The 26,104-nt window shown below is 39.9% G+C and overlaps 2 protein-coding genes across 2 annotated transcripts; both read right to left on the reverse strand.

Moving 5' to 3' along the window:
• Positions 1–629: 629 nt before the first annotated feature.
• Positions 630–6,899, reverse strand: opn6a (opsin 6, group member a; the record flags this gene model as incomplete). Its single annotated transcript, XM_083897796.1, has 6 exons — positions 630–1,113; positions 1,576–1,799; positions 2,026–2,130; positions 3,059–3,158; positions 5,387–5,592; positions 6,761–6,899. The coding sequence occupies 6 exons, from the start codon at positions 6,897–6,899 to the stop codon at positions 643–645; spliced, it is 1,245 nt and encodes a 414-aa protein (XP_083753922.1). The 3' UTR covers positions 630–642.
• A 13,886-nt stretch (positions 6,900–20,785) lies between these two features.
• On the reverse strand, positions 20,786–25,180 carry spast (spastin). Its single transcript, XM_083897884.1, has 16 exons — positions 24,945–25,180; positions 24,772–24,855; positions 24,600–24,686; positions 23,863–24,020; positions 23,347–23,477; positions 23,158–23,251; positions 22,991–23,065; positions 22,746–22,817; positions 22,564–22,639; positions 22,384–22,475; positions 22,220–22,299; positions 22,091–22,133; positions 21,922–22,001; positions 21,764–21,834; positions 21,615–21,655; positions 20,786–21,503 (listed from the first exon to the last, which is right to left on the reverse strand). The coding sequence occupies exons 1-16, from the start codon at positions 25,048–25,050 to the stop codon at positions 21,378–21,380; spliced, it is 1,416 nt and encodes a 471-aa protein (XP_083754010.1). The 5' UTR covers positions 25,051–25,180; the 3' UTR covers positions 20,786–21,377.
• Positions 25,181–26,104: the final 924 nt, after the last annotated feature.

The following is a 26,104-nucleotide window of genomic DNA, read 5'->3' on the forward strand; positions in this document are numbered from 1 at the left end:
TTGTTAGCTGAGACACAGGGAGAACATGCAAACACAGCAAGGCCCGAACCAGGGCACAACAGTGGTAGCCACGTGCACCACTGTGTGGCCCAGTTGCCACTTCAATGATATTTGTATGCTGTGTTCCTTCATCTGAAAACAGGCTCTGCCAAGCAATATACGTTCAGACCTGACTGAGGGAGCATTTGTGTGAGGCAGCACAAGTGTGGGCAGGGGCAAGGGTTGTTGAGTTTATCCTGTCAAATTGCTGAATGGCCGAGGTTTTATGAGCTTTTCTTTGTGATTTCAGTCATACTCCAACCTGCTTTGTGCCCAGTGTTGCTGTTGCCTCGTTACATAAAATGCGTGCGGTGCGGTGATGTCGCTGAGGAACACAACATCTCACCACTGCTATATTGAGAGTGAGTTGTATTGTGTGAACTGTGTGAACTCATGGTGAGTGGTTTGAATGTAACTGACATGTGTTTGTATTTAAAAGTTACACACTGCAGTTTTAATGACAGACTAAACAATCAGGAAAAGTATTTTCACGTGGGAAACTGAAAATACTTTATTAATATTGGTTATACAGTGCATTAACATGGGTAAGACCAAAAAACATTGCCTTGTCATTGAAGTTAGTGAAGTTTGAAGTCCATGGTCTTACAGCCTGTCACACCAGTACTGTGATGTCTCGATGTGCGATGGCACATCGGCGTGGATGACCTCCTGTGGGTCACATGGAGGACTGCGAGGAGGGCTGTTGACCCCCGAGTCACTATCAGGACTGTATGTGTTCAGCTTTCCCTCTTTGAAGGTCACCCCCAGCTTGTAAACAGGAAGTGATGCAGGTGCGGGCGACGCCTCGGCCTTTGGTTTTAAGTTTTTGAACTGTCGCAGGCGCACCACCTCCCTGCGCTCGCGCGTGCACGGCAGCAGCACAGAGACGTCCTTGCGGAATTTGGAGCTCATGCCGAAGTAGATGAGTGGGTTGTAGAAGCTGGCAGACTTGGCAAAGAGGCGCGTGATGATGCTGGTTGTGTTTGGCACATGGAAGCCCCAGGCCGACCACATAGACACCACTGCATATGGCGACCAGGCCAAGATGAAAGCTGTGCAGATTACAATGGAAATCTAGAAAAAAAACAAAAAAAAAACATAAGGGAACGATTGTCAGGAGTGTCATTACAAGAGATGAGTTTTATTTTCTTATTTAGAGAGCATTTTTAAAGGCACAGTATGTCATTCCTGCTGCTAGGTTTCTCTCAGTAAAACCAATGGCGAAAAATCGAGTTTGGTGACATCAGGAAGCAGTGTGGGATCATGGGAATTGTTGTCTTGTTGGCATTTCTGCTTTGCAAGGAGAGCTTTGATGGCAGAACATGCAGCAAAGTCGTACTATGATTTATATGATGTTTCGCCCCAAAAGTTGCTGAGATGGATAAAACAGATGATGTCTTTAAACACTGTCCAAAATGAAACTAAAACATATGTGTTTCTATGGATTTTTGATGGAAATATTTTGTCTAATATACTTTTTTTTTTTTTAACTGCAGGAATTCACGTCAAGATTCAAGAGTCTGAAAGGTCACATACCCTAGTGACGTCTCTTTCCACCTTCCTTTGGCGCGTGGTGAGTGACCCATCGGCTGACATGGCATTGGTGCTTTTCACTGAGTTGATAATGGAGACGTAAGAGAAGAGCATGATCATCACCGGGATGAAAAAGCAAAAGATGAGAATGGAGATGATGTAGGATTTGTGGATTGTGGAGTAGTTGGCTTTGGACCAGTCCACCTCACAGGTGCCGTAACCTCGATCTATAACAACAACACAAGAAACGGATTAAAAACACAATAGTTATTATTATCTTCTCCTTATCCAGGTCTGGATTGTGGGGACAGTAGTCACAGAAGAGACACTCCAGACAGATCCCAAGATGTTTCCAAGCCAGACAAGAGATGTAATCTCTCCGGCAAGATTAAAACAGAAATGAAGTCTTGTAATGATGTCCTTTGTTAGTGTATTTGGTGTGTGAGAACAGACCTGTGTAACTGCCCCAGCCCAAAAGCGGAGCGACGGACCAAAACATGGCTCCGGTCCAAACACAGATGAGTGAAACAGCGATGGTGTTCATGCTGATACAGTGTGCTGCGAAAACACACAACACACACACACGTGACACATTTGTGAAACAGCTGTTCGACTGTGGGTATTTCTTAAAAGGTTAGAAGTTGTGACTTTGGCAAATACGGGGCAGAAAAAGTGAGAGGCACATAAAGATCCAGCATTCTTGACTTTTTATAAATGTCAAGATTGTGACATTTATTCAACAATGAGGTCTTTTGTTACTTTAATAGCCTTTGCAAACATTTGGGACTGAAAAGAACCTCTATTGACAAAGTTCAAATGGCTGTCAGGGGAATAAAAATTGGTTCCCTCTATTCCCTAGCAGGTCTCGCATATCTTGTGTCAATATAGCATACAGTCAGTGCAGTAGAATTTCAATAGAAGGATTGTCAAAATATAATATCTTTGTTGTTATGGGTTACTAGCGTGCATGGGTTTGTCTGAAGGTCTGAATGTGCGTCTTATGGACCTGAAACCGCACTGCAAATTTAGATATATCTATATCTAGATCAGCATCTGTTGACTCTGGCAGTAGTTTTAAATATCTTCTGACCCCATAATACAGTTGACGATATCCCACATGTAACATGGATGTTAGCTTCAAAACCAGCGTGAAACAACACACACACGTTTATTTAGCTGATGTTTTATGAAAAACCACAAACAGCACAAAACCCACACTAACAAAAGAGGCACTTGCTGAATGTAATTTCCATATAATTAAGACATTCTTCAGCGTCAGGTTGACCCGAAAATAGAAAATGCCACCTCAAATTAACTTAATGACATGCTAACGTGGTGAAATTGTTAGAGACAAGTGGTAGTTGTTTCCACAGCTGACGTCGGTAATGAAGTTTCATTGGCACTGGGGAAAAAAACTGTCAAGATAAGAGCTGCGGGAATGCACACTCGTGTTCTGTCAATTCATTTCAAAGAGCTCTGCTCTGACCTTTGTTTGGATGACATCCCTTTATGTATCTGGTGATGCTGATAACGGTCAAGGTGTTGATGCTCGCGAGGCCAAACATCAGCGTGAAGAAGCCATCTACCTGGAAGCACAGAGAGGAGTTGGTGAATCGTCCCAGCTGACGCAAGGCGAACGACGAGGACAGAGCTGGACACCCGGAGACGGGACACACACAGAGGTGAACAACTATTCACTCTAACATTCTCTACTACAGGTAATTAAGAGTATTCAATTAACCTCTGCGTATTTTTGGACCCCTATCAGCTCGGGGCCCCAAGCAGTTGCCTGCCTTGCCTGTTCACAAGCTGCGCCTCTGGTTCTGACTGGGTCGTGACTAGAGCTGCAACTAACGATTATTTTCTCGATTAATTCTAATTTCTAATCGTTTGGTCCATAAAATACAGTCAGAAAATGTTAAACAATGTTGATCAGTGTTTGTGAAGCCTGGAAATGACGATGTTCTCGAATATCTTGTTTTGTCCACTAATCAAAGTGATTCAGTTTGAATGATTTCTTTGTTATGTGGAGCAAAGAAACTAAGAAAATATTCACATTTAAGAAGCTAAAACAGTCAGAAATGAAAAAAGCTTCAAACGGATGAATCGATGATCAAAATAGCCATTTAGTAATCGATGAATTGTTTCAACACTCCGACCTTAATCACATTGCCTCTGTTTCTCAGTCTGGCTCCAACTGTGTGACACCCAGCTCCTTCTTGTGCCGTTTCCAGGTGACATGGTTCAAATAAAATCTCTGATCTGACTTCCTTGAGCTTCCTTAGTACTAATACCTATTAAGGTCATGTTTTTTTTTATCACCCTCACATTTGGCACATTACCGGATTTCTTACGTCTGTCTAGACCAGTATGGGTTTAAATTAAAGCCTGTATTTTGCACATTATCCGTTTTCATAATAATTTACTGTCGGATCTCATCTGAAAAGACATCTGTGGCTTCTTGAAATGTGTTATTTGATCATCCCAGCTCAATCCTACCAGTTTAACAATAGTTTAACTTTTGCCTCTGGCTCAGAGCACAACAAAGGAGAATATTTTAAGTAAAATTATACTGTATTATTTTGAAAATATCAATCAACATGAAAGGGCTGATTCAATAGTACTCTGTCCCACTGGGTGCAAAAACACTGGCATCTGCAGCTTGCAACTATTCATGTCCCATCATGCTCCACGCAGTAATCGGGTTAATGCTTCTCACATGCCTGTCTCCTTCACCTTCTTGTTACTTCCCCTCCTCTATTTCTGTCACCACTCACTTTCCCCTTGTTTACTTCTGACGTTCCCTCTCTCAGGTCTCAGAAGAAGGCGAAATGAAATTTGCTGCACCAATATTTCTTTTTCACCCCGAAAACCTGAGACGGAATGTCTGGGAGATGAGATCATCTCAGTGGCTTCTACTGAAGCATTGGAGCAGCTCCCACCACACAGATTTTCACCTCTGAGGCCGAAGGTGATTTGATAATATCAGCTTGTTTTCATATATAACCCCAGAGGGTTCACTCAATGCAGCAAGGATATCATGGTTTCTACCACAGCTTTGCCTTGAGCAAGGAAAAAAAAAATTGCCTGGATGAATCCCAAGCTAAAGTATGACAACTATTTCATTTCAAGCTGTGGGTGTGGGAGATGGAAGGAAAACACAGGAAAGAACAGTATATCTTAGAAATTACACACAACAACTCACTTTTTTAATTTAAGGCAGATTATGTGTCATATTTCAGCAACATACTAGCAAATTATGCTGTCTGTGGATTTTTGTTTTTTTTCAAATGAGTTGTTTTCAGTTGGGTTGTTGACAGGTGCCACACTGCAGGTTTCTCCCATTTACATGCCTCCACAGTAGTAATCTTATTACAGATTTAACCTCCAGCAGACACGGCTAACAGCATAATCCCTTGCACATGAACTGGGATTGGCCAAAGACAGCAGATGGATACACACATCGTTTTTTTGTGTTCTGTAACACCATTACAGAGATTGAACTACTTATTAATGCTGTGAATTGCAAGGAATTCAGCCAGTAAAGAATTGTCCTTTATTTAAAATAGTGTTGATACACTAATAGACAAGATATTTTTGTACAAAATAACTGCTGCATGTTGTGATCTGTCTGGTTGTAAGTCTCTTCTGAAAGCACTGTTCAAAAGCCCCTCGGAAATCCGCAAATAACTAAGATGTTACAGAACCATTTACAAGCATGAACCGTTCTGGTGACGCCAAGCCGGAATATTATTTATGTTTAAAAAGAAAAAGTAAAAAAATAAATCAAACAATTCCTTTGGATGATGTTTACCTGGCAAGTCCAGATCCAGGTGATCAAGTATCCGTCATCTTTGAAGATGTTGAAGATTTCTAGGATCCCTCTGGAGTAGCCAAATACTGAGATGCTGGCATCAGAGACGGCGAGATTTAAAGTTAGAAAATCTGTCGGCTGAAGTGAGGCCCGTTGTCTGTACAGGATGAACATCACTAAACTGTTTCCAAACCAGGACAGCCATCCTACAGACAGACAAACATACACATTTACACATGTATAGTATAGTAGAGTATCATAGTATAGAGTATAATATAGTATAAAATAATATAGTATAGTATAATATAGTACAGTATAGTATAGTATAGTATAGGATAGTATGGCATAGTATAGTATAGTATCATATAATATAGTATATTATAATATAGTTTAGAATAATATAGTATAGTATGGTATAGCATGGTACAGTATAGTATAGTATAGTATAGTATAGTATTGAATAATATAGTACAGTATGGTATAGTATTGAATAATATAGTATAGTATGGTATAGTATAGTATTGAATAATATAGTATAGTATAATAGTATGGTATAGTATAGAATAATATAGTATAGTATCGTATTGAATAATATAGTATAGTATGGTATAGTATAGTATAGTATGGTATCGTATGGTATAGTATATAATAATATAGTATAGTATAGTATTGAATAATATAATATAGTGTAGTATAGTAATGAATAATAATAGTATAGTATGGTATAGTATAGTATTGAATAATATAGTATAGTATAGTATAGAATGATATAGTATAGTATAGAATAATATAGTATAGTATGGTATAGTATAATAGTATGGTGTATAGTATAGAATAATATAGTATAGTATCGTATTGAATAATATAGTATAGTATGGCATAGTATAGTATAGTATTGAATAATATAGTATAGTATAGTATAGAATATAGTATAGTATAGAATAATATAGTATGGTATAGTATAGTATTGAATAGTATAGTATGATATGTATGGTATGGTATAGTATATTATATTATATTATAGTATAGTAGAAGTTGGCAGCGTAGCTAAATAAAGTCAACAGATCAGAGTACAGCAGCAACAGTGCATCACAGTAGAGCAAAGAGATTAGAGTATGGTGGAGCAGAGCCGAGTAAAAGGTAATTTGAAGGTAAACATTTTAATTAAAAAAGACTTGAATAATGGAGAGAATAGAGGAAGAGTCTGATCGTATGTATTTCTTGAAATATAGTCTAATTTTTACAGCATGTATGTATCTAATGTATGGCATCTTCACTGATATTTGGTCCATGGATATAGGTAACACTCCTACTTCAAATCAAAAACAACTTTATATTTAGTTCATATGTTCCAATGTTCGAAGGTCGACTTACCCAACACTAACAGGTAGACGCCAATGATGGTCTCTCCTTGCTCGGACAGAGGAGGATCTGTGTGCAGAGTACTGAGGTTATTATTCCTCCATGGAATATTCACCACCTTCAGTGGGAAACCTTTCACCATTATTTCCATGGTCTGTCTGCCTTTGCTTCCAAGGCATGAATTGCCACTGTCCTCTTCAGTATCTCTGACCTCCTCTGCTCTCACTGCACACCGTCCTGTTACGACCAGGAGGGATTGACCGGTCACTACATTTTAAATCCAGCTTAGACGAAGTCTCCACTCACTGTCCTGTAGTGACTTCAGCTGTAATCCCATCAGTCAAGTAACAACTAAGAATATATTTATTATTCCTTGATTTTATTGCTGCTCTTTTTTTGAGAATGCTGTGAATGCAAGATCGCTCAGCATAGGGATTAAGTTATACATTATGTCCAGTTTATTCAAATTGGATTGATTTGGTTAAAGGTGCATTATGTAATAAATCTAAAGCAACTGGCCATAACATCCTCCTAATATGTCACAGAGACTCAAGAATAATGTTCATAGAGCAACAGTACTGAACAGTACAGCCAAAATATTTGCATTAAAAAAAATATTTTGCAGACTGCAAATCATATTTATGTTTTGAAATCATGTTTTGGCATGTGGCGCCACCTACCGCTGTCTACCAATCATTGCAGTCAGTAAAGTCTCAGCTGCCGGGCAACCACGGGTTGCCAGTTACGTCAGAAAACGAATTGAACGTAGTAACCGTTTTGGCCACATTCTTACATATGGCACCTTTAATTCTCCAGTAAAACAATCATTTGTGACTTATAATACTATGTGAAACTGAACTTGTATTTTGTTGTTGTTTTGTTGCTATAGATTAATATACAGCACATATCCACACAATATCATCATTTCAAACCTCAGAATATTGTAACTAATACAGAACCCCACAGACCAACATAGGGAAACTTCTTGTCACGTTGTATTTTCTGGCTATGGAAACATTTGTCACTGTGTTCCTGAAAAAGGTCAAGTTGAGTAAGGTCTGGCAACTATTTAACGTCACTGTCGCCACTCCAAAAAAAAAAACAGTCGTGCGCTAAATGTAACTCTTGTTCGCGTTCACGACAAATTCACTGTGCCAGGGTCAGTGCGAGAGTAGAGTGTATCACACGATATAAACAGTGTAAGTGAGGGCCAAACCAAGCCACAAAGCCAAGTTATGAGAGCCCTATGTTGGTGCAATCCTTTTGTAAATTTACATTAGCACAACACCTCCATCCATTACCCCTCCCCTCTTCACACTGAGCTCCTCTGTGTTAACACACATACAGATGGGGTAACCCGAACCACCCCCTCACTCTGTGTTTAGGTCACAGTGTGAACCTTGTTTCCCTCCTCTGGCTGTCACAGAGGAGCTCTGCTGGGCTTGCAGGATGTGGAGGGAAGGGTTGCTGGCTGCTGCCAGATACCCCGGTGCTTCCGAATTTTCCTCATCAAGCCCTTTCCTTCAGCCCCTGAAAGACCGCCGGTAGAAAAGAGGGACATGAAGCGAAAGGAAACGTGAACCTGTGACCTCAACTGTCACCCTGTTCAGCAGCAAACACTGAGCCCAGTCATCGTTCAACCCCAGCTTCACCCAGTGACGCCACACAACACAACTGTGAGTCCTGTGTGTGTGTGTGTGTGTGTTTGTGCAGCCCACAGTGGCTGAGGAGTCTTCTCTTTAAATGGATAGATAATGTCAGAATAATTGCAGGAAGCATCGTGTACAAACCTCAAAGTACAACAAAACCCGCTCATGGCCAGCCGTGACAGATGTTTGGGGTTTTAATCTGCTCGTAATAAAACACAAGATAATAGAGTGCTGCCCTGGTCAGTGCATATTTAAAAATATGCGATAAAAATAGAGGCAGCCACAGACAAAATGACAACTACCAAAATATGGTAATGCAAAATACCAAGGAAGTTGCACCAGAATGACAAAATAACGATTAGATAGATAGATAGATAGATAGATAGATAGATAGATAGATAGATAGATAGATAGATAGATAGATAGATAGATAGATAGATAGATCTGATAGCAAGCGAGTGGCACCTGACATGCTGCCAATAATGAGGACAGCTGCTACTGAGATTACACTGTGGCTAAGAGAAGTCATCAGAGGCTACAGAAGAGCCTGCACTTAGCAGGTGAACGTCTGACTGTCAGCAGGAGGCGGAGGGTATGAAGGCAGCCTCAACTCTGCAGTCATCCAGGCATGCATGCTCTATTTAAACCCAGAAAGCAGCAGTACACGCGGGGTCTACTAAACAAAGTCATCGGCTTGTTGTGCACACTGTGTACAATGCTCAGGTGTCAGCATGCTACTTCACGACTTCAAGATTGGCTTAACTGTCTCCTGTGTGCTTTGGCGCGCGTGTGAAGCTTGGCATTCAAACAGTGCAGCCACAGTAGGTCACTGTATCATTAGGCTTATGATTACTCTCTCTCTCTCTCTGTCTCTTTCCCTGTGTGTGTGTGTGTGTGTGTGTGTGTCGAGCAAAGCCTGCGACCGTGAGGTTAAAAGCTCACAGTTTTCCGAATGGAAACTCACAGACATAGATACTATTATGGAGGTGTGTGTTAAAGGCTGCAAGCTGTCTGAAGGCAACAAAGCCTCTCTTCACAGAGGACATACACCAGGTCAAGACAGGATCTGCTTTAAAAAAAAAAAAAAAAGAAAAGGTCTACACACACTTTCTCCCTGTCACTAAATGGGAGGCACAGGGACCACATGCATGAAGGCTCCACACAGTATGGAGGTAAATAGCTTGTCTGTCACTTTTTTCTGGAGTCAGTGTGTGCATGATTTTTGTCTGTAAATGTTTCTATACATCTACACAGTCATTAAAGGGCACAAAATCTTGGCCAACATGACTCTCAAGCCCAGTTTGGCCATATATATATATATATATGTACGTCATTTCTAAAATGGCTGGTGGACAGGATCGCTGACTTCCAAAAACATCCAGCTGGCCTACAGGTGAACATGGCACGCGTCCAATAACAAAACCCCTATAAACCGCATGTGCCAAGTTCACACCTCCGTCTCAAAGGGTTTGAGTCTCTCTCAGGGTGAATATCAGCTCACACAAGTGAGGAATTCACTGTTGTTCAGCAGATTACAACCCTGCATGTCACCGTGTAGCTCGAGACACTGTCGCTCGTGAGCATCGTACAAGTAAAGCTGACATTTGAGGTGGATATCACCCAAGAGATAACGGCGCAGATTTATGGTGCTGCTTTTAGATTTGTGAAACGGATTCTGAAGCACACAAATCCTGCAGTGACCTTACCGCAGACACAAAGACTTGGACTGTTTTCCTCCTCTGCTCTTGCTCCGTGCCACAGAGATTGTTGCTTAAAATACAATTGCTCAAAAGCCACTGCATTACGTTAACAAGCGTTAGCATTTCCGGCCCAGGAAAAGGGTAATTTACGCCACTGGATCTTATCTGCAACCATATTCGGGAGAAGAGGGCTACACTGTTGTTACCTTTAGAATAATACCTCATAATAAGGAAAAGAAACTGCATGTGTCTGAATGCATGTAAAGTTAACACAGGGGCCATGTGTTTTGACAAATGTGGATTGGTTTTGTGGCTCAAGATCTTTGGCTCTGAACCTCATGCAAACATTTATTTGGGCATTGGGGCCAATTTACAATTCCTCTTCCAGAGTTTGTTTGTTTAAGCAGGTAAGTTATGTAAATAGGTCTCATTTGGGGTTGACTGCCTGCTTTTCCTGAAGGGCTCCACACATCAGACTTGACTTGATATCCTGCCAAATGCTGTAATGTAATGATGTCTTCATATGGAATTTGTAAAGCTTATGACATGAGAAGTCATGCACACGATACGCTTGAGATTCAAGTGGTTAAGTTTTTGAGAGCAGGGACGCAGGGAACAGGAAATACAAATGCATAAATCATAACAGAAGTAAACGATTAGGAGGGACATTACAAAGACAAACTGTACATAAATAACATTACAATATAGCAACTTACTATACAAACAAAAATGAACTTCAGTGAGTTATTATAAGGTCAGCAAACTCCAACATTCAGAAAACCCTAAGGTTCATACCTCAAGAGGAGTGGATCTGTGTGGGTACAGTCCAGTTTTATAGCAGCTTTAAATCCACAAATAAAATCGTGCAGCCTGTTCAGATTCAGACACACTCAGATGCAAAAAAACAAAAAAAACATGGATCTTTTCCAAACGCAAACCAAAACACACTGGTAGCCTTAAAGTTTTTAAAGGATCTTTACATTGACGCCCTTTCTGTCAGTCTGTGGCTTTTGGTTCCAGCTTTTCAGAAAAGTGGGCAGCACTGCAGCAGTGTTTGGCTCAGTGGTGAGAGTACACAGATACGTTTTTTGCCTCAATGATCTGAGTGAAAGTGCTTTGACGTCGGACCTTGGATCCTCTCCCCAGGTGTTCTGTGGATCGAGAAGATTCCCTGACCTCGTTCCTTGGAGGAGCTCCAGCTGCAGCCTGACAAAACAATCTATCACACTGCAAATCTCTTTGGACGTGTCCAAGGAAGTACGTCTGTCCCACAGCCTGATGTGTTGGAACACATGGGCGGTGCTGCCGATGATGGAAAGTTGTAAACAAGCCCCGGAGCTGTCAGTCAGGATCAAAGTCACATCGGACAAGCATTTTCGAATCGCTTTTACAAAGCGTGACCTCATTAATCACGCAGGTGTTCTCAGCTGTCCTGACATGTCATTATCTTCTCCCTGAGTAGAAACTTGTTAGCCTTAAAGATGACACACTAGCTACTCCTGGTGACCCATGACACATGGCTGTTTGGGCCTAATTAAGAGACAACAACTGAATGACCTGCTGCCCGCTGGGTGAATGACGCCCCCTCCCCCCGGGCCCTTGTAAAACCTCAGTCCAAATTCAGATGTTTCATGTAGAACATTATAGAAATATGAATGTACTTGATCAGTGTTTATACATCTTTTCAAAAATGATACACCACTGTTGTGACCCGATCCAAGTATATTAAATTGTGACAAGAGAAAAGTTGTTTATAGTAGTCAGTGGTCAACATTTCTGATTGATATATTTCATGAGATGAATCAAAACTTAATTTTATGTAAGTTATTTAAAACATATAGAAATTACTCTAAAGTAAACTGCTGGAAAATGTTCAGCAAATGGATTTCCTGCTGCTCACCTGTTGGTCTTGAGCTGCAGTATAGTCTCTGGGAATAACTGCACTTGATCATCTTTCAGGAAATAATGAATATAGTTTGTGTTTACTCATTTGAGAAAATTGCTTATGATGTGTTGATATCTGTTTCTTATCTGCAGAGAAACCAAGGGCCAACTGTTGCTTCTGCTCAGATACAGAAGACTACATTTTATAGAGGCAAGTAATGTTAATCTTTCATCAATTGAAATATCAAACTATTTATTTGTTGTTGTTTTTTTGTTTTTTTTACAATGTATAACCCTCTAAGGTACACACCAAGAAAAAAGCAAAGGAAAAATTATTTATAATATATATACATATTAAATACAATAACGACATAACAATCCGACTCACAAAAACCTCGGAAAAGTTAATGCTGATATTCTACCACTGAACTATTGGACATTCAAAAGTTTAGAGAAAGTTCACCTGTAAAGGTTAGAGTGCATTTTAGGTGCATTCTGAAATTGAATCCAAAAGCCAAACATCCCTAACTTTTTGTGAGTAGTGTTTATATATCTTTTTTTTTTTTTTTTTAAATTAGACTCTACAGTATTTTAGATACAGTCCTCTACCAAACGGTTGAGATTTCTGTTCATAATAAACCTGGTTTGCGTAATTCATAAAGTACAACATTCAGAACAAGTCACATTAATTTACTAATTAGCGAGTTCAGCTGGATGCATTTTTCAACGAGATATAGTGACTTAAAGTGTGGTCGACCAAATGGTTGAGTAGTACCTTAAAGCGGAACTAGACCGGAAGTTCCTATTATCGCTGTTTTTTTGGTGTGTATCTGCGTCATTACCTTGTTTATGAAGCCCTGACGGTTCAAAACAAAGAGTTCAGCCATTGCTGAGAACGTTGTGTTTTATTGAAATCTCGGGGCTCAACGAGATCACTGAAAATCCCGTAATAGTTACGTAAGCAGCGGTTCTCCTGAACAACCGATCGTCCTGCTCCGGGCGGTAGTCCGGGCACATCCGGTTGCGTACATTGAACCGCAGAAGAAGAATAACGTCCGTTGTGGAGGTGTTTCACGAGCAACAGTGTCTTCTGACTCTGGGTCAGACTCCGGATTAAAGTCATAAAAGGGACTGTGGCGGGGAGTCGTGAAGAAGCTATTTTTAAACACTGTTAAAACAATGTTTTGATAATGAGGAGCAGTGCATCCGCCGTTCCAGAGGGGGGCGATGCGCTTCTGAGAACGGATGTGCTGGATAGTACTGGCCAATCACAAGACTCTGTCTTCTGGGGGTGAAAGTTCACTCTGAAATCTCGCAGCAGAAAAACACTGTCAGAAAAGAGGATTTCTATCGGCTAGTTTGCAGCAACTAGGAGGTTTTTGACCATAAAAACAAGTTAATGTATGTAAGTAGACCTCCATAACTAACATATATGTGCAACAGGACCACTCTATGTGACCTTTAAAGGGTTAACCAACCATTCTTGCATGTTTTGAAGGCAATCGAGAGGTCACACTGTGTTGGATCACGGAAAACTGATTTCACAAAGCTCTGGCCATCGCTGTGGAGAAAATAATAGGTAAGTAAAAAAAAAAGTAATGTGACAATTTAATACAGCAACTGGTAAAACATGGAGACATGCACATGTGTTCAGAAATACACACGGGGCAGGTGCATATAGACGGATAATAAATGAAATGGATGGACATGCACATGGTAGATGTAGCATTAAAGTGTTGATAGTTATTCGTTCAAGCTCATTTTTTTTGTATCCGCGACGGTTGAGCCTTCTGCAGCCTGGTCTCACTTAGAAGCACTTTCCTGACCACCTGGACAACATACCAGACAGTCCGTGTAGTGACTCACTTAAATGTTCAATTCCCAGCTGTACAACACCTGCTGAGATCTGTGCTCCCACTTTAAACACCAGCCACATGGTATTGTATCTTAACTGCGAACAACTGAGCCAAAGCAGAGCAAAAAAAAAAAAAAGGTTTATCATATCTAATATCTGTTTCATCATTAGAGAAGTAATGCCACACAAGAAGCTGAGCCGTCTAATCTAAAGAGTGACGGATGGAGAATGAGGAAGAATGACTCATCCTTTGAGGCCGGTGCCATTCATTGATAAAAAATAAAAAACCCCAACAACTTGTAATACAATCACACTGTCTACTAATGTAATCACAATCAATTTAATCTCTTCCTTTTGCCGGAGAGAAAGTGCAATTAGAGACTTAGTAACTGCAGCAACCTGCAACAACTGAAATTTCGGCCAGTGACTGAGTTTAAATGTAATATTAGTTTGGATTGTGAATGTTCTCCTTTTTCCTTTAGATCTACATTTTGGTCTCTAGGAAATCCTAAGGGAAATATCTGTCTCTTCTGTTGCTAAATGTGCTTCTATGCCACTGAACGTTAAATCTTTACTTTGCTTTTCCTGCTGAGAAAGTAATGTGGACTTTTTTTTTTTTTTTTTTTTTTACTGCCTGCACTGACCAAAAACCACACCACGAGAGCTGAGGGAGTAAACTTAAATGTTAAAGTTGCGGTCAAACGACTTAACAATCAGCTGTGGATTCAGGTGAAATTTTGACCCGTGAATTGACCCAGTATGCAAATGAAAATCACAATCCAAAACATTTAATTATCACTGCAGGCATTTTCTAAATCTAATTTGTTGATTTAAAGGAAGGTTCTCAAATGGCAGATTTCTGCGTGACTCAGCCCTCATGCATTTCTCCGCAGTGACATGTGTAGTGCATGTGTGTTCACATTTCCTCTTGATGTTCTCTATGTGTAGCAGTAAAGTTCAGCCCAGTTAATGTGATAGATATCCAACACCTTTCTCAAAGATACAGTAACCCCCACCTGACCACCCCTTCCCCTTTCCTTTCCACCCGCAGACACTTCATGGTCCTGTGCTGTGGAGAAGGAGAGCTCTGTTTCACAGGTCATGTGACACAGGTCAAGGTCTGCTCCTTGACAACAAGTACAGTGTCGAGGTTGAGGCTTATACATCTCAGGCCGATCCACTGGTACGGTTCTTTTAGAATACCTGCCTCTTTCGAGTCTTTAAAAAAGCGTAGCCAGAATAAAATAATCTTTATAATTTAAAATTAAAGGTGCATTATGTATTAAATCTAAAGCAACTGGCCATAAAATCCTCCTAATATGTCACAGAGACTGAGGAATAATATTCATATAACAAACTGAACTCACCAACAACAACAGTACAGACAAAATATTTGCATTAACAAAAGATATTTTGCAGACTGCAAATCATGTTTTGAAATCAGATTTTGGCATGTGGCGCCACCTACCGCCGTCTACCAATCATTACAGTCAGTAGAGTCTCAGCTGCTGAGCAACCACGGGTTGCCAGTTACGTCAGAAAACGAAACCTAAAAGACCTCGGTATTTTGAATTTGAATGTAGTAACCGTTTTTGGCCACATTGTTACATATGGCACCTTTAAGAAACAGAAACACAAAGTGAAACATGGCATCACAAGGTAAAATATATAACTATAGCTGTAGCAGAGAGATGAAAGAGTTCCCAGCTTGATCGTAGGCCTGAAGCCAAGACAATCTACTTTGAAACGTGCTGATGAAGCTGAAAGTCTCTGCAGGCTCATATCGCCGGGACATCTTTAACAGATTCTGATACTCATAAAATTGGCTCTAATCTATGATCAGACACTAAACATAAAAAAACACAATAAGCATGCATACATTACATCCCACAGCAATCACAGAGAAATAAGTCTTCATCAGAGAGAAGGCACAATATTAAAGGTCTCAGCTTTCATGGAGGTATTTTTGATCCAATGGTTAACGGATATTAATTTTTAATTGGATTGAAAATACCACATAAACATAAGTTCCCGCATTATACTGTATTTTACAACATGTTCAGATCTGCACACTGCTTTCAGCTCTGATGCTAATAGCAATGCAGGAATGTGTGTTTTTAAAAAAAGAGTGCTTAACTCTGTCAATACCTGCCGTAGAAAATCATATTAATTTAATTGTTTTTTTTTCCTTTGCGCACTTACCTATTCCGACCACATTCAAAAGGGTGTGTTTCAGTGAGAGCAGCTGTGTTGAGATTGTCGAGCTGATTTGAAGATATTTTTATTTCAAAGTTGACATGTCGGTGTGTTTCTGTAAAAACTAATTTGCGGTGGCCAAATTCAGCTTTTTGCGATTACTTATTGTTGTTGTTTTCTGTATTTTGTAAAGGTATTCTTGGTTTCTACAGTACAAATTTTATTGACATGGTTAAAGGTGCCATATGTAAGAATGTGGCCAAAAACGGTTACTACATTCAAATTCAAAATACAGCGGTCTTTTAGGTTTCGTTTTCTGACGTAACTGTCAACCAGTGGTTGCTCGGCAGCTGAGACTCTACTGACTGCAATGATTGGTAGACGGTGGTAGGTGGCGCCACATGCCAAAACGTGATTTCAAAACATAAACAGGATTTGCAGTCTGCAAAAGATTTTTTTTAATGCAAATATTTTGGCTGTACTGTTGTTGTTGGTGAGTTCAGTTTGTTATATGAACATTATTCCTGAGTCTCTGTCACATATTAGGAGGATTTTATGGCCAGTTGCTTTAGATTTATTACATAATGCACCTTTAGTTAATTCAAACTCACAGCAGGGTACAAAGCAATCATTGCATTTCTGTTCGCCTCGGTTTTACATAGAGTTTGGTTCTCATTAGTGAATGCTGGCAAAAAAGAAATTAACACACTAATATCACTGTATTTAGTCACGTGATTCACCTGATGTGACCTATAGACAGCTAAAGAGATAATGACTCTTTTTTACTTGACTGCGTAATTTCACTAAAATGCAACTGAAGGTCATCATTGTCAGGCAAGTGACTACAACATATGACTATCATCACCACCATCATCAGAACATCTTTCATGCAGTGTTAGAGTAGAAGTGCAGGGTTCACTCTAGCCGTAGTCTGTGTGATGGGATGGGAACGGTGCTGTTTGTCTGCACAGTGAACCTGCCGGGGGTCAGAGGTGAAGCTGAACCACCACTCCTGTCCTCACATGAATGACCTGAGGGGAGGCCAACAAAGAGATGAAAAGGTGGGAGGACAAGTGGAGTGAGAAAGCAAAATGAGCGACAGAGCATTATTGTGAAAATCCTCACTCCTCACTGCACTTTCACTTTTCATCAAGAGTTTTTCGGCTGCACATGAGCTGAAGGAATGCACCGCAGGGCAGCCTTCAGGCTCATGCTGACAGTGCACAGTTCCCCACAGCATCGTGTCCTCACCCTTCCCGTGCGTCTCACACCACCCACGTCCCGACATGTCCACGTCTGTCCAGATTCAGTATGTATACCTATGCAGCATCATCTGTTTTCCCACATCATTGAATAGACGCATGTTATTTAATTTCCATATAAATTCTAAGGCCAACCAGATGTGAGACTAAAAGCAGATTTCTTTAGACGTGTGGAGACAAATTACCTCGACTGGTGCCAATCCATCTGCACAGCGAGTATAAAGGAAGTCAAAGACGAGTGTTTGGCCTCCTCGTTCCCTCAGACAATGAGATTGATAGCCCTGCAGGTTATGTGTGGACATAACAACGTTGTCTCCCCTCTGTCCAACTTTCCTTTACAGCTGTGGAAGCTGCAGGTTGCACAAGTTGAAATGTGGTTCACTTTGAGATGCAGCCACAAGATAAAGACACTTTTTATTTTTTATTTCACAAGAATCACAAAGTGTCATTTAATCAGTAGCAATTGTACTTGTAGAAACCATTTTGCACTTTGGAGAACTATGACTTGGATGAGTGAGAATATACACAGACATCCCCTGGGGACTCAAACAATCCTCTCACCCACACCCTTGATAATATCTACACACATGCTACAACATTTTTAAAAAATGCTGCTTTTCCACAAGCTGTTTCCCTTCTACGCCTTGAGAAAAAACATGTTGGCTTCCAAAGTTAGATTGTAAAGGTTGTAGCTATTAGCAACCTGACCACAGACATACCTCTTTGAGTAACAGTTAAACAGAAAATCAAACACTTATTGTAAACATTTTAGGAATAGAAAGACAAATTGGTGCTCATGATGAGCCAGAAGCATATATTCTCTTTTCAGCTTCACTATAGAGTGAACTAGAGTGGATTTCACTCTTCAACAGTTGTCAAAAATCTTCCACTTGGCACAAATAAGCCCATATTCACATATGTACGAATACCTAAATACCAACACCCCCATTTTCTTCATTGTCACACACCCTCTGATACACACACCGTAAAAAAACCAGAGAGCAATAAAAACAAAGTCGATCATAAAAGACAGATGTGGGCTACGTAGTGGTGCAGTGAAATCTGCAGGTTGTTGGTTCTCTTGAGATTTTCCCATTTCCTCCCACAGTCCAAAAACATGCAACATTGGGGATTAGGTTAATTAAATACAAAATATACAAAAAATACAAAATACTTGTGAATGAGAGTGAATGGTTGCCCTGCGATGGACTGGCAACCCATCCAGCTCCCTGTGACTCTCATTTAGAGAATAAAGTGGCAGAAAATGGATGGATGGAAGACAGATGTTGCAATAGGATACAAGATTAAACTTGGCTTCTTGCCTCCAGTGAGAGACAAAGATAATACTGCTATGGTATATGAACGTATGCATTGGGTGTGCAGGGTCGGTTGAACAGTAGCAGCCAGTGCTGAAAAGTGCAAACAGTTCGGCCCTGAAGGCTTTCCACTGTATAAGCCCATAGCTCACATATTTAGACCAATAGTGATAAAAGGGCCAAATGCCAAATAGGAAAAGATATTATTTTCTACCAGTTTAACAATTTACAACCAGGCTTTTCTTTTAAAAACACTTCAGCTCAGAAACACACTCCAGTGTGGTCCTGCACAGTCAGTGCATTCTCTCTAAAGTACTATTGTGGGGCAGAGCAGTTGACAAATGATGTTTGATTTATGTTCAATACTTCCACCAACTCAAAAAGTTATCCCTGCACTTCTGGCAGCCTTACGGTGAAGCACATCGTCTCAGTTTAACCAAACCCTCTCATCCATATGCTGTTTTCATACCGGTGCACTTGAAGAAACACTGACTGTTAGTGAGAAGTCCTCCCTGTGTTGACTATTATTCTACTCTCTACAGGGTGGGCTATTTCATTGGAGGTATCAAATGATCACATATTCTGCTTTCCCTTGTGTGGATGTAGTGGTGAAGGCATCAATGAGCCACTGTCGAGGTGAAGGACGCTCACACGCAACCAGAAAGAGGCAGCTGTCGGTCATACACAGGATTAAACCACCTCAGGAATACTTCATCTTTGGTCAGTTAAAGACTTTAAAGGTTCAGTGTGTGATATCAAAGATGTTTTATTGGCATACATTGAATATAGCACCTATAAATGAGTTTGTACAGTATACGTTTATAATCTCAATAATAAAAAAAAACCCTTGTGCCTTAGAATATGAGTAAGGTACAGTCGGATGTGAATTTCACACAAGCGGCATGTGTACTTCCTGAAGTAGATGGGAAAGGAAGGATTTCAATTACAGGATGTACAACACAATAACCTGTAACTCTCATTTTACCACCTGCGGGTAGTATTTAATACTCAAAACAACATGACGAAGGAGCCTTTCAAGTACCCTGGCATATTTGATTACATGCTCACAGTGAAGGGTTAACAGAAACAGAGCTGATGACCAAACCCATGAGCCATTAACACTCTTCATTTTCACCTGGCATCATGAAAGAAGATCTTCAGTCACGACATGTTGAAGAACACACTCCAACGTCTCTGCCAGGGGGGGTGGAGAGTAGTCTTAATAGTATTAGGTGTGGTTGCAACTCTGGGTAAGTGTTTTTGCACTAACAAGACATTTTTGCTTGTTCTTCAACTTCAAATGAAGTACAGGCTTAAAAATCAGAGAGTCTCTAAACATCTGCTGGAGCAGATGATGCAGCTGCTGCACCACAAACCAGAGGCAACACCATCAGCTGACTTCAGTACGGGCCTTTGGGAGAGAGGTGGGACACTGTGCTCTCCCTACAGGTATCAGTGACTCCTGAGCTGCAGGAATCAGATCCAGATGTGAAGCTATTATTATTATTATTATTAGTAGTAGTATTATTGTAATATATTTTTAATGCACACAAACCATAACCTTAAAATATTCAGACATACCCAAAACTGCAAAGTAAATACAACCCACTCAGCATTATTCATTGTAATTTAATGCATATCATGCATCTGTGGTTATGTGTAAAATATACTTAACCTGAAGCCACAATAATTGCTCATGCTATGGAAAAACTGATCTGCAGCACCATCTACCTACAAGAGCGAAGAGGAGCAGGTGCGACCGAGACTAAATAAACGGTCATGAAAACATTTCTCTAAAACCAAACTCGAGTGACTATGTTCATAGAGATCATTCCACCTTTCCCTTAAATAAAGCCTCAAACTTCTAACTAACAGTATAGGATACTATAGTTTATCTTATTTATTAGTAAGCTGTCAATGAGTTAAAATCATACATGTGTATGTAATTCTCAAACAGGAAATAGTAGGGCAAACCAATTTTTAGCAATAACAGTAATAAGTCTAATCTAATGGTGGCCCAAACATGCACAGTACTGCATATATTTAATATAATGATAAATGCATCTGTGCGATTCTGCAGTTGTAATTAAAAGAAGAAACCTATCGCCAGAGAAAGAATCAAGGCAGAGTCACTTTAATGAATGTATTTAATGAAGAGTGGGGTTAGTGGGAGTGCTTAAACTACATGTCATTGGATTCATTACTTTGTTAGGCAACACAAGTGATTCCTTTCAAATACAAATATTCATATTCGCAAACAATAAGAACCAATGGTAAAACGTATAATACAAAAGCACAATATGGTCAATTGTTCAAATTATAATTGTTCCTTCATGCGTACAAGTACCGAGAGCACTTGGTGATCAATACCATCAACATGTCATTACATCATGTAGCTACAGTGATGGATGTGTAGAATAATCTAACTTGGTTACAGCAAGTATTGCCCTCTTATGGCAAGAGAAAGTGGATTTGTAATTTTGCAGGACATTCTTGAGAATAAATAAAATTCATTTCAAGTAGATAATCAAGAGTATAATAACACAAAAGAAACCCTAAAGACTCATAATCAAACCTTTCCAAAAATAGGAAAGTCATAAAGCTTACAAACATCATAATATTTATTATACATTATACCTATAAGGCTTTACCAACCTAAAACAAAGGTTATTTCAGGTTTTTAGCTCATCTGTAGGTGTAAATTTAAAATTAATTTTATTTTCAATCGCTGTTTTTTTTTTTGTTCAGTGACAAGGCTATCTAAAGTTCAAAATGCTGTTGTGTCACCAAAATCCTTGTTCCATTTGGTGTACATATGAAGAGTGGTTGGGCTAACGCTGGGTTTGATTCGCTTCAGGGAATCTTCAAAGTCTTTCCTCCTGATGTTCCGCATCTGTGAACGCACACACAAGCTTAACTATACAGATAAATACCACGCAATGATGAATGAGTTTGAAGGAGTCAGTGTGTCACATTCCTGGTACTTTAAAAATGACAATCTCACCTCATTAGCAGCCATACATCGGACCTGGTCTGGTCCCAACTCTGTGTAGAATACATTTTTACATGAAACCCAAGCAAAAAAAAACGTCCATTATATATGCATAAACTTGAGAATGTGATTAATACAATAATGTAATGATGAGGTAATACCTCTTATTGGCCCAAGTGCAGCATCTTTGGCTAATGACGTCAGATCACTTCCTGAATATCCTGAAGTCTCTCTGTCAAATTACATATCGAGGCATTATTGCACAGTAACGGTAAAATAACTTGGTAAAAGCTGTGTGACAAGATCATTTGAAACTCACTTTGCCAGATAGGACAGCTCACTCGTGCTCAGTGGATTCCCATGCCTTCCCAAAAGATTTTTCAGCAGTGTGAGTCTTGTCTGGAGCACAGAATATAACAACATTTAAATCAATAAAAAAAGCAGACAAATTACCTTTATGCACTCATGACAAATCTCACAGTAAATACCTGTTCATCTGGCAACGCCACGTAAACCCTCTTTGCAAACCGTCTGTTGATAAACATAAGAAAATTGTGTTTACCTTGTACCAACAAAACCAATAATGACTGAATTGTTATAGTGACTGTATGGTATACCTGAGGACAGCTTCATCAAGCTCTTGAGGCCTGTTGGTTGCTCCCATTACAAGTACTCTATCATCTCCTCCTGACTGCACCTACAACAAAGACGCACTGCTGTCAAAATGACACCAATGACCGACACACCCATGTCATGATCAGATTACAGTGGCTGCTCTTACCCCATCAAACTCGATGAGGAACTCCGTTTTTAAACGACGAGAGGCATCATGTTCTCCCTCTCTCCTTTCACAAAGTAAACTATCGACTTCATCTGAGAGTCAAAAACAGACAAACAATTCAAGGTTTATTCATCAGTTGAAATCAGGAGAATAAAACTGTATGAACAAAGTAATACATACCGATAAAGATGACAGAGGGCTGTAATTCTCTGGAAACTGCAAAAAGTGCTCTAACAAGCTTCTCGCCTTCTCCCACCTGTGATGGAGATGAAATAAGAGGTTAAAGAAATAACAGGACTGAATTTAACCTCATGTCACAGACCTACTCCGCAAAAACAGACCATTTGAATTGTTTTACTTACATATTTCGACGTCAAACTGGCTGCGCTGATGTTGAAGAATGTTGCATTTGACTCCGCTGCGACAGCTTTGGCCTTGGAAAAGGAAACAATCCATGTTAGTTCATCACCATCACTGATGAAATCAGTATCAACAGCTACAGGCAAATGAAAACGCATACTGCATAGATACAAAAACTGTTGGACAGTTATGCGATTAACAGACAGACGATGTGTTCCTTGAATGAATAGATAGTTGTTGAACATACCAGCATGGTTTTCCCATTTCCAGGTGGGCCAAATAAAAGCAGACCACGTGGTGGAGCTCTCAGGCCAGTGAAGAGCTACATGGGCAAATGGCATGAAAAAAAGTAGAACATGACATGAAACCTTGGATAGATATGGAGAGCAAAGACATAATGTGTTACGTGATTACCTCTGGTCTTAAGGCAGGCAGGATAACTATCTCTTGGAGTGCTTGCTTGGCCAGATTCTGTCCTGCAATGTCTTCAAAGGATACAGCAGGTCCACTACAACGAACAAGAGCAAATGACTTTAACTGCATATTTTTTTCATTTGAATGTCAGTCACGGATTAGAGTCGTAACAGTATTGCTTCTGCATACCTGTCAATGATTTCATTCAGAATCAAGTTGGCCAACTTGCTGTCCACGTTCTTAAAGTTTCTCATATCTCTCCTCTGTGGTTTCGATGATGCAGGTTTTCCATTTTGTGTTTTTCCCACCCTTGGGGTCACCTTAGAGGGGGACAAAATATCCAGAGAATAAACACTTCATCAGAGGGAGACATCTTGACAACACTAGTCTCACTGCACTGTATCAGCCCCAGGGAATGATGTGGCTACACTCATTATCATTATGTTACAGGGAAGAAAGTGCTCCATTAGGATTTCTTTATTCAATCACAGTTGCCTTGAGCAATGATAAGCCATGGATGCCATGAGTTGTGTCCCTGCATAATAATAATGTCCTTTTTTTGTCTTTTTTTTTTTTAACCGTAAGACACGGAAAGCAGAAGGAAAGAAGAAAATGACAGGCTTACACCCATAATCCGGTGGGTCAGAGTATGAAATAAAATACAATATCAACAGAATAAATACCAAAATGCATCGTTTCATTCACCTTTGCATCAGATGCTCGAGTTGGGGGTCTGACAGCACTGTGCGGCCTGATGTTTGTGGAAACTGTGGGTTGACATTTAGGAGTAGGCTTTGGCTGTGGAGGGACATGATTTAAAGTCTTCCTGGGTTCATTCTTGCTTTTAGATGCCAGTGTTGTCTCTGGAAGATAAAACATAAATAAGCATCTTCAGCTAAACAACGATTGACAAAAGTATTATGGTAATACCTGTGAGCAGAGAAAGACTTCAATAGGCATGGGACAAAATCAAAACTTCCTGTCTCAGTTACTCTGACCAAAATAACTGTGACAATATTGTGATAATTGTAAAAGTATGCTTTAATATAGTTTCTTTTTTGGGTTCTTTAACATATACTGGTGGAGTCTTCTGTCTGCGCTATCCATAGGCTTTAGACAGTGTGCACAAGCATAACTGAATGTGCGATTTACCAGAGACATGCTCCAATATAACTCTTTTATTCTTAAATATAAACAGGCGGAGATTTGTGTCTATACCCTACATTAATTTGTTTCGTACTTATGAATATGATACACATGAACAAATGTTACTAAATATACGTTACTTACATTAATAAAAAAATTACTTAAGACACACGCTTTTAAATTGTAATCATTTCCTCCATTAACAACAATGAAAAAACGTGGTCAACTTATTATGGATGTATTTCATCCAGAGTCATGAGAATATCGTGTATCGTCCCATCATAAGATGACATTACCTAAAAGAGCAAGTCTGTCTCTAGCCATGGTGAGATTGTTGATCATTTTATCCTGTAGCCTCTTTGCACGGTCATATTGGTCACCTGCTAAAAAGACAAACAAACAGAATATTAGGCTTAATCATGTCAACACTGCACATCATGTGTATCTGAGGGGTTCTTTGTAAATTACCTGGTGCTGTGATCTCGACTGCAATACCCTTTTCAAGCTCAGCAATTCCTTTCTTGTACCATTGCACAGCCTCCCCCTTCTCACCTGTCATCAGAGAGGACGTGGTGTTTATAACTGTAGCTGTCACACACCACCACACATCGGTTGTTAGCTCATAAACACGACAAACAAACCTGTATCATCTTCGTCAATCCTCAACGCCTTCGAAATGTGCTCAAACGCCTGTTTGTGGTAGTTTTTAATAACTTCGCCGCTGTCTTTGCTCTTACTAGCGTTCATTTTGGCCGACAATACTCCCACGACACGGTCTCTTTCTTCTCAAAAGTTCGCCCAAATACGAAAATGGATGCGGTCAAATTCAGCTCTTTAAAAATCTGCATTTATTAACGCTTCGGTTCGCAGAAAATGATACAACAACAACAGCCATATATTATCTGCGATAATGGCTCCTCATCAATACACAGACGTTCCATCCGCTTCTGACTTCCGCTTTCCGTCTCAGTGTGCACCCTCGATATCAGTCCCCCACCTATGCGTGGTGAAAACAAACGCCTCTAATTCAGGATTGCGTCCGAATTTAGGGATTTATGGCGATATTAGAATAACTACAAATGTTGAAAAATAATAATGATAATAATAATAATAATAATCATTTATGGCAAAATTATACATTCATTTTTTTCCGTGTAGCCCCAGTCAGACCCACCTCCAAGACCAACCAGTGGCCCATAATGCACACTTTGGGAATCACTGGATTAATTTAATTGAATGTAATTAAATTTTATTCAGTGTTACTGTTTGCTTTGCACTGTTATATCCGCATTTCTCCTCCTAAAATGTTCAGATCGTTTATTCTATTTTTTTTTTTTTTTTTTTTTAATATTGAACGTGTTCTAGAACTTTTCTCCCAGAAGAAATGAACTGAGACAGAGGGCAGATCTAAGCAAGGTAGATCACAGGCAACGGCATGAGTACATTCAGAATGGTGCGTTCCAATGATGACTCAGCATTCCCATCTAGATTTTCTGGGGAAATGTATATGTTGCAGTTTCACTTAAATGTGTTATTTTAATGTCTCAAGTCATTCTGTCCAAAATCCGATACACACACTTAACGGGCAGAGCTTCAGCTGCACTTCCTGGATCTTTTAACAAATCACGTTATATTTACCAATCCAACAACCAATCAAAATGCTCTGACGTCGTTGTGATTGCCCTGTCAGAAACGCCCCTTACCTGGCTCGACAGACAAACCAGTAATCCTAAAAGCCTGCCTGTGACAGTTCACTGATGTTAAATATCAGCACAGAACAAAGACTCTGTAATTTGTGCCT

The sequence above is a fragment of the Microchirus variegatus genome (genome assembly GCF_963457635.1).
Source record: "Microchirus variegatus genome assembly, chromosome: 11".
NCBI classification, from domain to species: Eukaryota; Metazoa; Chordata; class Actinopteri; order Pleuronectiformes; family Soleidae; genus Microchirus; species Microchirus variegatus.

Bases quoted from the DNA above. Each gene is read 5' to 3' on its own strand.
- spast (XM_083897884.1), bottom strand. From the start codon at position 25,050: ATGAACGCTAGTAAGAGCAAAGACAGCGGCGAAGTTATTAAAAACTAC. The intron at 24,021-24,599 runs GTAATGTCATCT...TTTATCTTCCAG, and splicing joins AGACAGACTTGCTCTTTTAG to AGACAACACTGGCATCTAAA. The intron at 22,002-22,090 runs GTATTTACTGTG...TCTGTGCTCCAG, and splicing joins TGGCGTTGCCAGATGAACAG to ACAAGACTCACACTGCTGAA.